This window comes from Aphelocoma coerulescens, unplaced genomic scaffold, assembly GCF_041296385.1.
Source record: "Aphelocoma coerulescens isolate FSJ_1873_10779 unplaced genomic scaffold, UR_Acoe_1.0 HiC_scaffold_204, whole genome shotgun sequence".
Lineage (NCBI taxonomy): Eukaryota > Metazoa > Chordata > Aves > Passeriformes > Corvidae > Aphelocoma > Aphelocoma coerulescens.
Genome location: NW_027183550.1, coordinates 96,467 through 111,610, shown reverse-complemented (window position 1 = coordinate 111,610; position 15,144 = coordinate 96,467). Strand labels below are relative to the sequence as shown.

The following is a 15,144-nucleotide window of genomic DNA, read 5'->3' as shown; positions in this document are numbered from 1 at the left end:
CCCTGGGTGCCCCTGAGCTCACCTGGGACCACACCCGAGCACCCCTGGGTGCACCTGAGCTCACCTGGGAGCTCCCCTGAGCACCCCTGGGTGCCCCTGAGCTCACCTGGGAGCTCCCCTGAGCACCCCTGGGTGCACCTGAGCTCACCTGGGACCACACCCGAGCACCCCTGGGTGCCCCTGAGCTCACCTGGGACCACACCTGAGCACCCCTGGGGTGCCCCTGAGCTCACCTGGGAGCTCCCCTGAGCACCCCTGGGTGCCCCTGAGCTCACCTGGGAGCTGCCCTGAGCACCCCTGGGTGCCCCTGAGCTCACCTGGGACCACACCCGAGCACCCCTGGGCGCCCCTGAGCTCACCTGGGAGCTCCCCTGGGTGCACCTGAGCTCACCTGGGACCACACCTGAGCACCCCTGGGTGCCCCTGAGCTCACCTGGGGAGCTCCCCTGAGCACCCCTGGGTGCCCCTGAGCTCACCTGGGACCACACCTGAGCACCCCTGGGTGCCCCTGAGCTCACCTGGGAGCTCCCCTGAGCACCCCTGGGTGCACCTGAGCTCACCTGGGACCACACCCGAGCACCCCTGGGTGCACCTGAGCTCACCTGGGAGCTCCCCTGGGTGCACCTGAGCTCACCTGGGAGCTCCCCCTGAGCACCCCTGGGTGCCCCTGAGCTCACCTGGGAGCTCCCCTGAGCACCCCTGGGTGCCCCTGAGCTCACCTGGGACCACACCTGAGCACCCCTGGGTGCCCCTGAGCACACCTGGGTGCTCACCTGAGCCCCCCCCCCCACCGCCCCTCCCCCGCCCCCCCCCCGCCCCTCCCCCACCTTGTGGTCCTTGCCGTCCACCTCATAGACGGAGATGTTCCCCTTGCGGTAAATCTCCCGCCCCGGCGGCTGCCGCCACTGGCACTGCGCCTGCGCAGGTGGGACGGGGGGAGGGGACAGGTGGGGACAGGTGGGGGAGGGGACGGGGGAGGGGGAGGGGACAGGGTGGACAGGTGGGGGAGGGGACGGGGGAGGGGGACAGGTGGGGACAGGTGGGACAGGTGGGGGAGGGGACAGGTGGGACAGGGGAGGGGGAGGGGACGGGTGAGGGGGAGGGGACAGGTGGGACAGGTGTGGGGGGATGGGACAGGTGTGGGGGAGGGGGACAGGTGTGGGGGAGGGGGACAGGTGTGGGACAGGTGTGGGGGATGGGACAGGTGTGGGGGGAGGGGACAGGTGTGGGGGAGGGGACAGGTGGGACAGGGGTGGGGGGAGGGGACGGGGAGGGGGGATGGGACGGGTGGGACAGGTGTGGGGGGATGGGACAGGTGTGGGGGGAGGGGACAGGTGTGGGGGAGGGGACAGGTGGGACAGGTGTGGGGGGAGGGGACAGGTGAGGGGGAGGGGGAGGGGACAGGTGGGACAGGGGTGGGGGAGGGGACAGGTGGGACAGGGGGAGGGGACAGGTGGGACAGGTGGGACAGGGGGGGAGGGACGGGGGAGGGGGAGGGGACAGGTGGGACAGGGGTGGGGGGAGGGGACAGGTGTGGGGGAGGGGGACGGGTGGGACAGGGGTGGGGGATGGGACGGGGGAGGGGGATGGGACAGGTGTGGGGGGAGGGACAGGTGGGACAGGGGAGGGAGGGCACAGGTGTGGGGGAGGGGACAGGTGAGGGGGATGGGACAGGTGAGGGGGATGGGACGGGGGAGGGGGGATGGGACAGGTGTGGGGGAGGGGACAGGTGGGACAGGGGAGGGGGAGGGGACGGGTGGGACAGGTGTGGGGGAGGGGACAGGTGTGGGGGGAGGGGGACAGGTGAGGGGGATGGGACGGGGGAGGGGGAGGGACAGGTGAGGGGGAGGGGACAGGTGGGACAGGTGTGGGGGAGGGGACAGGTGGGACAGGGGAGGGGGGAGGGGACGGGTGGGACAGGTGTGGGGGAGGGGTCAGGTGGGGACAGGTGTGGGGGATGGGACGGGGGAGGGGAGGGGACGGGTGGGACAGGTGTGGGGGAGGGGGTCAGGTGGGACAGGTGTGGGGGATGGGACGGGGGAGGGACGGGGGGAGAGGGGAGGGGGATGGGACAGGTGTGGGACAGGGGAGGGGGATGGGACAGGGGAGGGGGAGGGGACAGGGGAGGGGGGAGGGGACAGGTGTGGGGGAGGGGGACAGGTGTGGGGGAGGGGACGGGGGAGGGGTGGGACAGGGGAGGGGGATGGGACAGGTGTGGGGGAGGGGACAGGTGGGACAGGGGAGGGGATGGGGACGGGGGAGGGGGATGGGACAGGTGTGGGGGAGGGGACAGGTGTGGGGGAGGGGACAGGTGGGACAGGGGTGGGGGAGGGGACAGGTGGGACGGGTGGGGGAGGGGACAGGTGGGACAGGGGAGGGGGAGGGACAGGTGAGGGGGAGGGGAGGGGACAGGTGGGACAGGGGAGGGGGAGGGGACAGGGGTGGGGGGAGGGGACAGGTGGGACAGGTGAGGGGGAGGGGATGGGGAGGGGGATGGGACGGGGAGGGGATGGGATGGACAGGTGTGGGGGAGGGGACAGGTGGGACAGGGTGTGGGGGACAGGTGGGACAGGGGAGGGGGATGGGACGGGGGAGGGGGATGGGACAGGTGTGGGGGAGGGGACAGGTGTGGGGGAGGGGACAGGTGGGACAGGGGTGGGGGATGGGGACAGGTGGGGACAGGTGTGGGGGGATGGGACAGGTGGGACAGGGGTGGGGGGAGGGACAGGTGGGACGGGTGGGGAGGGGAAGGTGGGACAGGGGAGGGGAGAGGGGACGGGGAGGGGGATGGGACAGGGTGAGAGGGGATGGGACGGGGGAGGGGGATGGGACAGGTGGGACAGGGGTGGGGGAGGGACAGGGGAGGGGGGAGGGGACAGGTGGAGGGACAGGTGAGGGGAGGGGACAGGTGGGACAGGTGGGGGAGGGACGGAGGGAGGGGATGGGACAGGTGTGGGGGAGGGGACAGGGTGGGACAGGGGAGGGGGACAGGGTGGGACAGGTGTCGGGGGAGGGGACAGGTGGGACAGGTGTGGGGGGGACAGAGAGGGGGATGGGACAGGTGTGGGGGGAGGTGGGGACGGGGAGGGGGAGGGGACAGGTGAGGAGGAGGGGAGGAGGGACGGGGACAGGGGAGGGGGACGGGTGGACAGGTGTGGGGGATGGGACAGGGGAGGGACAGGTGTGGGGGAGGGGACAGGTGGACAGGTGTGGGGGATGGGACAGGGGAGGGACAGGTGAGAGTTAAACGTGAACAGCTGGAGCCCAAATGCAGCCCAGGTGTGCCCGAGTGCCCCCCAGATGCCCCCAGGTGCCCCCCAGCTACCCCCAGGTACCCCCAGATGCCCTCCAGGTGCCCCCCAGGTGCCCCCAGATGCCCTCCAAGTGCCCCCAGGTGGCCCCAGGTGCCCCTAGGTGTACCCCAGCCCCTCCCAGGTACCCCCAGATGCCCTCCAGGTACCCCCAGCTGCCTCCCAACTGCCCCCAGATGCCCCCAGATGCCCCCAGGTGCCCCCAGGTGCCCCCCAGGTGCCCCAGGTGCCAGGATGCCCCCAGGTGCCCCCAGGTGTGCCCAGGTGTGCCCCAGCCCCTCCAGGTGCCCCCAGATGTGTCCCAGCCCCTCCCAGATGCCCCCAGCTGCCCCCAGATGCCCCCAGGTGCCCCGTGGGTACCCCCAGGTGCCCCCCAGGTACCCCCAGGTGCCCTCCAGGTACCCCCAGGTGCCCCCAGGTGTACCCCAGCCCCTCCCAGGTACCCCCAGGTGCCTCCAGGTACCCCCAGCTGCCCCCAGCTGCCCCCCAGGTGCCTGCAGATGCCCCCAGGTGCCCCCAGGTGTGCCCAGGTGTGCCCCAGCCCCTCCCAGGTGCCCCCAGATGTGTCCCAGCCCCTCCCAGATGCCCCCCAGCTGCCCCCAGATGCCCCCAGGTGCCCCGTGGGTACCCCCAGGTGCCCCCAGGTGCCCTCCAGGTACCCCCAGGTACCTCCCAGGTGCCCCCAGGTGCCCCCAGGTACCCCCAGGTGCCCCCCAGGTGTGCCCCAGCCCCTCCCAGGTACCCCCCAGCTGCCCTCCCAGGTACCCCCAGGTACCCCAGGTGCCCGCAGGTGCCCCCAGGTGCCCGCAGGTGCCCGCAGGTGCCCGCAGGTGTGCCCAGGTGTACCAGGTGCAGGCGGTAGCTCCTCTCGAACTTCATGTACTTGAGGCAGAACTCGCAGATCCAGAGCTTCGGCTGCTTCCCGTAATCCTCGGGGAAGGGCGAGAAGTACCAGGCGTCGATCTCAAAGGTGCCCGATGTGGATCTTGTCCACGTACTTCACCTTGTGTGATCTGCCAGGGCACAGGCGGCACACCTGGGCACACCTGGGCACACCTGGGCACACCTGGAGCGCCCCCGGAAATCCCGCTAAAATCCCGCGAAAATCCCGCGAGAAACGGCCTAAAAATCCCCCAAAAATCCGGCTAAAATAGCCCAAAAATCCCACAAAAATCCCCCCAAAATCCCCCCAAAATCCCTCAAAAATCCCACTAAAAACAGCCCAAAAATCCCCCCAAAATTCCGCTAAAAACAGCCTAAAAAATCCTGCTAAAATGTCCCAAAAATCCCTCAAAAAATCACGGTAAAATCCCGCGAAAATCCCGCGAAAATCCCAAGAAAATCCTGCGAGAAACGGCCTAAAAATCCCCCAAAAATCCGGCTAAAATAGCCCAAAAATCCCACAAAAATCCCCCCAAATCCCGCTAAAATCCTACTAAAAACAGCCCAAAAATCCCCCCAAAAATCCCCCCAACATTCCGCTAAAAACAGCCTAAAAAATCCCGCTAAAATGTCCCAAAAAATCCCTCAAAAATCACGGTAAAATTCCACTAAAATCCCTCAAAAATCCCACTAAGATCCTACTAAGAGCAGCCCAAAAAATCCCCCAAAAATCCCCCAAAAATCCCACTAAAATTCCACTAAAAACAGCCTAAAACCTCCCCCAAAAATTGCACAAAATCCCCCCAAAAATCCCACTAAAACCCCCCCAAAAAACCCCGAAAAATCCCTAAAAATTCCCAGAAGAATCCCCAAATCCTCCCAGGATCCCGGGATCCCCCCCAGGCGTCGATCCCCAAGTGCCCGATGTGGATCTTGTCCACCGACTTCACCTTGGTGATCTGCCAGGGCACAGGCGGCACACCTGGGCACACCTGGGCACACCTGGGCACACCTGGGCACACCTGGAGCGCCCCCCGGAAATCCCGCAAAAATCCCGCAAAAAACGGGCTAAAACATCCCACTAAAATCCCCCAAAATTGCAAAAAAATCCCCCAAAAATCCCCCCAAAATCCCACTAAAATCCCGCAAAAATCCCTCAAAAATCCCCCAAAAATCCCCCCAAAATCCCCCAAATGTCCCGCTAAAATCCTACTAAAAACAGCCTAAAAAATCCCGCTAAAATCCCCCAAAATCCCCCCAAAATCCCACTAAAAACAGCCAAAAAAAATCCTGCAAAAATCTCCCCAAAATCACCCAAAAATCCCACTAAAATCCCACTAAAAACAGCCCAAAAATCCCCCCAAAAATCCCCCCAACATTCCGCTAAAAACAGCCTAAAAAATCCTGCTAAAATGTCCCAAAAAAATCCCTCAAAAATCACGGTAAAATTCCACTAAAATCCCTCAAAAATCCCACTAAAATCCTACTAAGAGCAGCCCAAAAAATCCCCCAAAAATCCCCCAAAAATCCCACTAAAATTCCGCTAAGAACAGCCTAAAAAATCCTGCTAAAATGCTCCAAAAATCCCCCAAAACCCCAACAAAAATTCCCCTAAAAACAGCCCAAAAATCCCCCAAAAATTGCACAACATCCCCCCAAAACCCCCCCAAAAATCCCACTAAAAACCCCCCAAAAAACCCCGAAAAATCCCTAAAAATTCCCAGAAGAACCCCAAAATCCTCCCGGGATCCCGGGATCCCCCCCCAGGCGTCGATCCCCAAGTGCCCGATGTGGATCTTGTCCACCGACTTCACCTTGGTGATCTGCCAGGGCACAGGCGGCACACCTGGGCACACCTGGGCACACCTGGGCACACCTGCAGCGCCCCCGGAAATCCCGCAAAAAATCCCGCAAAAAACGGGCCAAAACATCCCACTAAAATCCCCCAAAATTGCAAAAAAAATCTCCCAAAAATCCCCCCAAAATCCCACACTGAAATCCCGCAAAAATCCCTCAAAAATCTCCCAAAAATCCCCCCAAAATCCCACTAAAATCCCGCAAAAATCCCTCAAAAATCCCCCAAAAATCCCACCAAAATCCCCCAAATGTCCCGCTAAAATCCTACTAAAAACAGCCTAAAAAATCCCGCTAAAATCCCCCAAAATCCCCCCAAAATCCCACTAAAAACAGCCAAAAAAATCCTGCAAAAATCTCCCCAAAATCCCCAAAAATCCCACTAAAATCCCACTAAAAACAGCCCAAAAATCCCCCCAAAAATCCCCCCAACATTCCGCTAAAAACAGCCTAAAAAATCCTGCAAAAATGTCCACAAAAATCCCTCAAAAATCACGGTAAAATTCCACTTAAAATCCCTCAAAAATCCCACTAAAATCCTACTAAGAGCAGCCCAAAAAATCCCCCAAAAATCCCCCCAAAAATCCCACTAAAATCCCGCTAAAATCCCACAAAAATCCCACAAAAATCCCCCTAAAAATCCTGCTAAAATTCCACAAAAATCCCCCTAAAATCCTACTAAAAACAGCCTAAAAAATCCCGCTAAAATCCCCCAAAATCCCCCAAAAATCCCCCCAAAATCCCACTAAAATCCCACTAAAAAGAGCCTAAAAAATCCTGCAAAAATCACCCAAAATCCAAAAAAAATCCCACTAAAATTCCACTAACAGCAGCCCAAAAAATCCTGCAAAAAAATCCACAAAATCCCCCAAAAATGCCCTAAAAAGCCAAGAAAAACAGCCTAAAAAACCCCACTAAAATTCCACAAAAATCCCCCAAAACTGCACAAAAATCCCCCAATAATCCCACAAAGATCCCCCCAAAATCCCACTTAAATCCCACGAAAATCCCGCTAAAAACAGCCTAAAAAACCCTCCAAAAATCCTCCAAAAATCACCCAAAAATCCCACTAAAATCCCACTAAAAACAGCCCAAAAATCCCCCCAAAATCCCCCCAAAATTCCGCTAAAAACGGCCTAAAAAATCCTGCAAAAATGTCCCAAAAATCCCTCAAAAATCACGGTCAAATTCCACAAAAATCCAAAAAAAAACCCCACTAAAATTCCACTAAAAACAGCCTAAAAATCCCATTAAAACCCTGCTAAAATTCCCCCAAAAATCCCTAAAAAACCCCCCAAAAATCCCCCCAAAAAACCCCAAAAAATCCCCCCAAAATCCCCCAAAAAATCCCCTAAAAATCCCCAAAAAAATCTCCAAAAATCCCCAAAAAAAAACCCCAAAAAATCCCCAAAAATCCCTAAACCCCCCCCCCCAAAAAAAACCTAAAAACCCCTAAAAATCCCTAAAAAAACCCCCAAAAAATCCCCAAAAACTCCCCAAAAAAAATCCCCCAAGAACTCCCAAAAATCCCAAAAAATTCCCAAAAACTCCCCAAGAATCCCTAAAAAACCCCCAAAAACTCCCAAAAAAATCCCCAAAAAATCCCCCAAAAATCCCAAAAAATGCCCCAAAAATGCCCCAAAAAATCCAAAAAAGCCCCCAAAAAATCCCCCAAAAATCCCCAAAAAATTCCCAAAAACTCCCAAAAAATTCCCAAAAAATCCCCAAAAATCCCCCAAAAAATCCCCATAAAATCCCCTAAAAATCCCCATAAAATCCCCAAAAAATCCCCAAAAACTCCCAAAAATCCCAAAAAATCCCCAAAAACTCCCAAAAATCCCAAAAAATCCCCCAAAAATCCCCAAAAAATCCCCTAAAAATCCCCAAAAAATTCCCAAAAACTCCCAAAAAATCCCCAAAAAATCCCCATAAAATCCCCAAAAAAACTCAAAAAATCCCCCAAAACTCCCAAAAAATCCCCAAAAAATCCCCATAAAATCCCCAAAAAAACCCAAAAAAAATCCCCAAAAACTCCCAAAAAAAACCCCCAAGAACTCCCAAAAATCCCAAAAAATCCCCATAAAATCCCCAAAAAATCCCCAAAAATCCCCAAAAAATCCCCAAAAATCCCCCAAAAAATCCCCAAAAAAACCCCAAAAAATCCCCAAAAAATCCCAAAAAATCCCCAAAAATCCCCAAATCCCCCAAATCCCCCAAAACTGCCCCGAACTGGGGGCGGATCCCCGAATTTCGGGGTGCCCGGAGCTGGGGCTCCCCGGGCGCGGCACTCACGGCCTCGTGCTCCTTCTCCAGCGCCGCCGTGGTCGGGTCCATCTCGGCGTAGGTCTGCCAAACCAGTACGGACCAGTATGGACCAGTACGGACCGGTACGGACCGGGATAAACCAGTACGGACTGATATAAACCAGTAGGGACCGGTATGGACCAGTACGGACTGGTAGGGACCGGTATAAACCAGTACGGACCGGTATGGACCAGTACGGACCGGTAGGGACCGGTATAAACCAGTACGGACCGGTATGGACCAGTACGGACCGGGATAAACCAGTACGGACTGATATAAACCAGTAGGGACCGGTATAAACCGGTACGGACTGATATAAACCAGTAGGGACCAGTATGGACCAGTACGGACCGGTACGGACCGGTATAAACCAGTACGGACTGATATAAACCAGTACGGACCGGTATGGACCGGTATAAAACCAGTACGGACCGATATAAACCAGTAGGGACCGGTATAAACCAGTACGGACCGGTATGGACCAGGACTGATATAAACCAGTATGGACCGATATAAACCAGTACGGACCGGTATGGACCGGTATAAACCAGTACGGACCGATATAAACCAGTATGGACCGGTATAAACCAGTACGGACCGGTATAAACCAGTACGGACCAATATAAACCAGTACGGACCGGTATAAACCAGTACGGACCGATATAAACCAGTACGGACCGGTATAAACCAGTATGGACCGGTATAAACCAGTACGGACCAGTATGGACCAGTACGGACCGGTATAAACCAGTACGGACTGATATAAACCAGTACGGACTGATATAAACCAGTATGGACCGGTATAAACCAGTACGGACTGATATAAACCAGTATGGACCGGTATAAACCAGTACGGACCGGTACGGACCGGTATAAACCAGTACGGACTGATATAAACCAGTACAGACTGGTATGGACCGGTATAAACCAGTACGGACCGATATAAACCAGTAGGGACCGGTATAAACCAGTACGGACCGGTATAAACCAGTACGGACTGGTATAAACCAGTATGGACTGGTATAAACCAGTATGGACTGATATAAACCAGTACGGACCGGTATAAACCACTATGGACCAGTACGGACCGGTATAAACCAGTACGGACCGATATAAACCAGGACAAGCCAGTATAAACCAGTACGGACCGGTATAAACTAGTAAAGACTGATATAAACCACCAGTATGCTCTAACCTCCTCCCAGTCCCCTCCCAATCCCCTCCCAGTCCCTCCCAGTCCCTCCCATTCCCCTCCCAGTCCATCCCAATCCCTCCCAGTCCCTCCCAGTCCATCCCAATCCCCTCCCAATCCCTCCCAATCCCCTCCCAATCCCCTCCCAGTCCCCCCAATCCCCTCCCAGTCCCCCCAATCTCCTCCCAGTCCATCCCAGTCCCTCCCAATCCCTCCCAGTCCATCCCAGTCCCCTCCCAATCCCTCCTAGTCCCTCCCAATCCCCTCCCAGTCCCTCCCAATCCCCTCCCAGTCCCTCCCAGTCCATCCCAATCCCCTCCCAATCCCTCCCAATCCCCTCCCAATCCCCTCCCAGTCCCTCCCAGTCCCCTCCCAATCCCCTCCCAATCCCCTCCCAGTCCCTCCCAGTCCCTCCCAGTCCATCCCAATCCCCCCCCAATCCCTCCCAATCCCCTCCCAGTCCCTCCCAGTCCATCCCAGTCCCCTCCCAAGTCCCTCCTAGTCCCTCCTAATCCTCTCCCAGTCCATCCCAGTCCCTCCCAGTCCCCTCCCAATCCCTCCCAGTCCCTCGCAGTTTATCCCAGTCCCCTCCCAGTCCCTCCTAGTCCCTCCCAGTCCCTCCTAGTGCCCCTTAAAGTCATCCCAACCCCCTTTAACTCCCTCCCAATCCCTCCCAATCCCTCCCAATCCCTCCCAATCCCTCCCAGTCCCTCCCAATCCCCTCCCAATCCCCTCCCAGTCCCTCCCAATCCCCTCCCAGTCCCTCCCAGTCCCTCCCAAGTCCCTCCTAGTCCCTCCTAATCCTCTCCCAATCCATCCCAGTCCCTCTCAGTCCCCTCCCAATCCCTCCCAGTCCCTCGCAGCTTATCCCAGTCCCCTCCCAGTCCCTCCCAGTCCCTCCCAGTCCCTCCCAGTGCCCCTTAAAGTCATCCAACCCCCTTTAACTCCCTCCCAATCCCCTCCCAGTCCCTTCCAGTCCATCCCAGTCCCTCCCAGTGCCCCCCAGACCTTCTGCACGTGGTTGATCTCGTCGTGTTTCCGTTTCTGGTTCCGGGTGATTTTGCGCTCGGGCTCCGCCAGCTCCCCCAGGAACGGCTCCGAGCTCTTCTGGGCCGCCTCCTTCAGGCTCTTACTGAGCGCCAGCCGGTTCCTGTCCACCCACTCGTCCAGTCTGCGGTTAACTGGGAGCACTGGGAGTCACTGGGAGCACTGGGAACCCCCTCATCCATCCCAATGCCCCCGGTCTGTGCGTAACTCAGAGCACTGGGAGTCACTGGGAGCACTGGGAACCCCCCCCCAGCCGGTTCCTGTCCACCCACTCGTCCAGCCGGCGGTTAACTGGGAGCACTGGGAGTCACTGGGAGCACTGGGAACCCCCCCCAGCCGGTTCCTGTCCACCCACTCGTCCAGCCTGCGGTTAACTGGGAGCACTGGGAGTCACTGGGAGCACTGGGAACCCCCTCATCCATGCCAATGCCCCCGGTCTGTGCGTAACTGAGAGCACTGGGAGTCACTGGGAGCACTGGGAACCCCCTCATCCATGCCAGTGAATCCCAATCCCCCCGGTCTGTGCATAACTGGGAGCACTGGGAGTCACTGGGAGCACTGGGAACCCCCCCCAGGCGGTTCCTGTCCACCCACTCGTCCAGTCTGCGGTTAACTGGGAGCACTGGGAGTCACTGGGAGCACTGGGAGTCACTGGGAGCACTGGGAACCCCCCCCAGCCGGTTCCTGTCCACCCACTCGTCCAGCGGCGGTTAACTGGGAGCACTGGGAGTCACTGGGAGCACTGGGAACCCCCTCATCCATCCCAATGCCCCCGGTCTGTGCGTAACTGGGAGCACTGGGAGTCACTGGGAGCACTGGGAACCCCCCCATCCATCCCCATCCATCCCAATCCCCCCAGTCTGCGGTTAACTGGGAGCACTGGGAGTCACTGGGAGCACTGGGAACCCCCTCATCCATGCCAGTCAATCCCAATCCCCCCGGTCTGTGCGTAACTGGGAGCACTGGGAGTCACTGGGAGCACTGGGAACGTCCCCATCCATCCCAATGCCCCCGGTCTGTGCGTAACTGGGAGCACTGGGAGCACTGGGAGTCACTGGGAGCACTGGGAACCCCCTCATCAATCCCCATCCATCCCAATCCCCCCAGTCTGCGGTTAACTGGGAACACTGGGAGTCACTGGGACCCTCCCAGTCCATCCCAGTGCCTCCCAGTGGGTCTCAGTCCCCTCCCAGTCCATCCCAGTGCCTCCCAGTGGGTCCCAGTCCCCTCCCAGTCCATCCCAGTGCCTCCCACCATGTTCTAATCTCCTCCCAGTCCATCCCAGTCCCCTCCCAGTCCATCCCAGTGCCTCCCAGTATGCTCTAACCTCCTCCCAGTTCACCCCAGTCCATCCCAGTGCCCCCTAACCCCATCCCAGTCCATCCCAGTCCCCTCCCAGTCCCTCCCAGTCCATCCCAGTCCCTCCCAGTCCATCCCAGTCCCCTCCCAGTCCATCCCAGTCCATCCCAGTACTCACAGCCCACGTAGTGCACGTAGAACTCCTCGCGCGCCTCCTGCTCGTTGAGCCGCGACTGGATCACCTCGGCCGAGTCTGCGGCAAACTGGGACCAGTTAGGGACTGGGAATGGGACTGGGACCAGTTACGGACTGGGAACGGGGACTGGGACCAGTATGGGACTGGGAATGGGGACTGGGACCAGTTACGGACTGGGAATGGGGACTGGGAATGGGGACTGGGACCAGTTACGGACTGGGAATGGGGACTGGGACCAGTATGGGACTGGGAATGGGGACTGGGACCAGTTACGGACTGGGAATGGGGACTGGGAATGGGGACTGGGACCAGTTACGGACTGGGAATGGGGACTGGGAACCGGACTGGGACCAGTTACGGACTGGGAACGGGGACTGGGAATGGGACTGGATCACCTCGGCCGAGTCTGCGGCAAACTGGGACCAGTTACGGACTGGGAATGGGGACTGGGACCAGTTACGGACTGGGAACGGGGACTGGGACCAGTATGGGACTGGGAATGGGGGACTGGGACCAGTTACGGACTGGGAATGGGGACTGGGAATGGGGACTGGGACCAGTTACGGACTGGGAATGGGGACTGGGACCAGTATGGGACTGGGAATGGGGACTGGGACCAGTTACGGACTGGGAATGGGGACTGGGAATGGGGACTGGGACCAGTTACGGACTGGGAATGGGGACTGGGACCAGTTACGGACTGGGAATGGGACTGGGACCAGTTATGGACTGGGAATGGGGACTGGGAATGGGACTAGGACCAGTCACAGACCAGTATGGGACTGGGAATGGGGACTGGATCACCTCGGCCGAGTCTGCGGCAAACTGGGACCAGTTACGGACTGGGAACGGGACTGGGACCAGTTACGGACTGGAAAGGGGGACTGGGACCAGTTATGGACTGGGAATGGGGACTGGGACCAGTTACGGACTGGGAATGGGGACTGGGACCAGTTACGGACTGGGAATGGGGACTGGGACCAGTATGGGACTGGGAAGGGGACTGGGAACGGGACTGGGACCAGTTAGGGACTGGGAACGGGGACTGGGACCAGTCACAGACCAGTATGGGACTGGGAATGGGGACTGGATCACCTCGGCCGAGTCTGCGGCAAACTGGGACCAGTTACGGACTGGGAATGGGACTGGGACCAGTATGGGACTGGGAACGGGGCTGGGCTGAGCTGGGCCCAGTGCAGAGCCTCCCCCACGCCGCTCCCAATCCCGGTGATCCCGGTGATCCCATTCCCGGTGATCCCATTCCCAGCGCTCCCATTCCCGGTTATCCCGGTGATCCCATTCCCGGTGATCCCGACGCTCCCATTCCTGGTTATCCCAGTGATCCCATTCCCGGTTATCCCGGTGATCCCATTCCCGGTTATCCCATTCCCGGTTATCCCGGTTATCCCATTCCCGGCGCTCCCATTCCCGGTGATCCCATTCCCGGTTATCCCATTCCCGGTTATCCCGGTGATCCCATTCCCGGTGATCCCGACGCTCCCATTCCTGGTTATCCCAGTGATCCCATTCCCGGTTATCCCGGTGATCCCATTCCCGGTTATCCCGGTTATCCCATTCCCGGCGCTCCCATTCCCGGTGATCCCATTCCCGGTTATCCCATTCCCGGTTATCCCGGTGATCCCATTCCTGGCTATCCCATTCCCGGTGATCCCATTCCCGGTTATCCCATTCCCGGTTATCCCATTCCCGGTTCCCCCCCCCTCTCCTCACGCCAGCTGCCGTCCGCCCTCCGGCACAGGTACGTCCCGGTTATCCCGGTGATCCCATTCCCGGTGATCCCGGTGATCCCGGCGCTTCCATTCCCGGTTATCCCATTCCCGGTTATCCCATTCCCGGTTATCCCGGCGCTCCCATTCCCGGTTATCCCGGGGATCCCGGTTATCCCATTCCCGGTTATCCCATTCCCGGTTCCCCGCTCTCCTCACGCCAGCTGCCGTCCGCCCTCCGGCACAGGTACGTCCCGGTGATCCCATTCCCGGCTATCCCATTCCCGGTTATCCCGGTGATCCCGGCGCTCCCATTCCCGGTTATCCCGGTGATCCCGGCGCTCCCATTCCCGGTTATCCCGGTTATCCCGGTTATCCCGGTGATCCCATTCCCGGTTCCCCCCTCTCTCTCCTCACGCCAGCTGCCGTCCGCCCTCCGGCACAGGTACGTCTCTCCGATCTCCACCGCCACCTCCGCGTCCCTGGCGGCCGCCGCCGCCGGGCCCTGGGGACCCCTCCCGGTTGCCCCGGGAGCCTCCGGGGCCGCTCGGGGCCCTCCCGGGGCCACCCCGGACCCTCCCGGGGCCACCCCGGACCCTCCCGGGGCCTCCGGGGCCGCTCCGGAGCCTCCCGGTGCCGCCGCCGCCATCTTGGAGAGCGACGGAAGTGACGTCACGGCGGCGACGGCGCGTCGCTAGGAGACGGGAGGGGCGGGGCTCGGGGGAGGAGGGGGCGTGGCTCGGCGTTGCTAGGAGACGGTCCGCCGCTATCCCAGGGTGCATTGCGGCGCGGGGGGGGGGGGGGAGAGCGGGTTTGGGGTTAAAAATGGGGAGTTCGGGGCTAAAAATTGGGGATTTTTGGGGTGGAAATTGGGGAATTTGGGGGTGGAAATTGGGGAGGTGGGGTGGAAAAGGGAGGTGGGGAGGAAAAGGGGAAGTTTGGGGTTAAAAATGGGGATTTTGGGGGTAAAATGGAGAATTTGGGGGTCTGAAAATTGAGAATTTTGGGGCTAAAAATGGGGAATTTGGGGGGCTAAAAATTGGGATTTTCGGGGCCTGAAAATTGGGAATTTTGGGGCTAAAAATGGGGAATTTTGGGGCCTGAAAATTGGGAATTATGGGGCTAAAAATCGGGATTTTGGGGGCTAAAAATGGGGAACTTGGGGGGCTAAAAATTGGGATTTTTGGGGCTAAAACCTGGGAAATTTGGGGCCCCAAAATTGAGAATTTTGGGGCTAAAACCTGGTAATTTGGGGTCTGAAAATCGGGATTTTTGGAGTTAAAAATGGGGAATTTTGGGGCCTGAAAGTTGGGAATTTTGGGGCTAAAAATC

General features: G+C 58.9%; 1 protein-coding gene across 1 annotated transcript; it reads right to left on the bottom strand.

The window, feature by feature from the left end:
* Positions 1–355: 355 nt before the first annotated feature.
* On the bottom strand, positions 356–14,464 carry LOC138101137 (histone acetyltransferase KAT8-like). The gene is made up of 7 exons (XM_068998992.1): positions 14,230–14,464; positions 12,068–12,142; positions 10,552–10,724; positions 8,340–8,393; positions 4,077–4,241; positions 828–917; positions 356–391 (listed from the first exon to the last, which is right to left on the bottom strand). The coding sequence occupies exons 1-7, from the start codon at positions 14,459–14,461 to the stop codon at positions 356–358; spliced, it is 825 nt and encodes a 274-aa protein (XP_068855093.1). The 5' UTR covers positions 14,462–14,464.
* Between the last annotated feature and the right edge of the window lie 680 nt (positions 14,465–15,144).

Bases quoted from the DNA above. Each gene is read 5' to 3' on its own strand.
- LOC138101137 (XM_068998992.1), bottom strand. From the start codon at position 14,461: ATGGCGGCGGCGGCACCGGGAGGCTCCGGAGCGGCCCCGGAGGCCCCG. The intron at 12,143-14,229 runs GTGAGGAGAGAG...AGTTTGCCGCAG, and splicing joins GAGGGCGGACGGCAGCTGGC to ACTCGGCCGAGGTGATCCAG. The intron at 4,242-8,339 runs GTGAGTGCCGCG...CCCTTCCCCGAG, and splicing joins TGGAGAAGGAGCACGAGGCC to GATTACGGGAAGCAGCCGAA.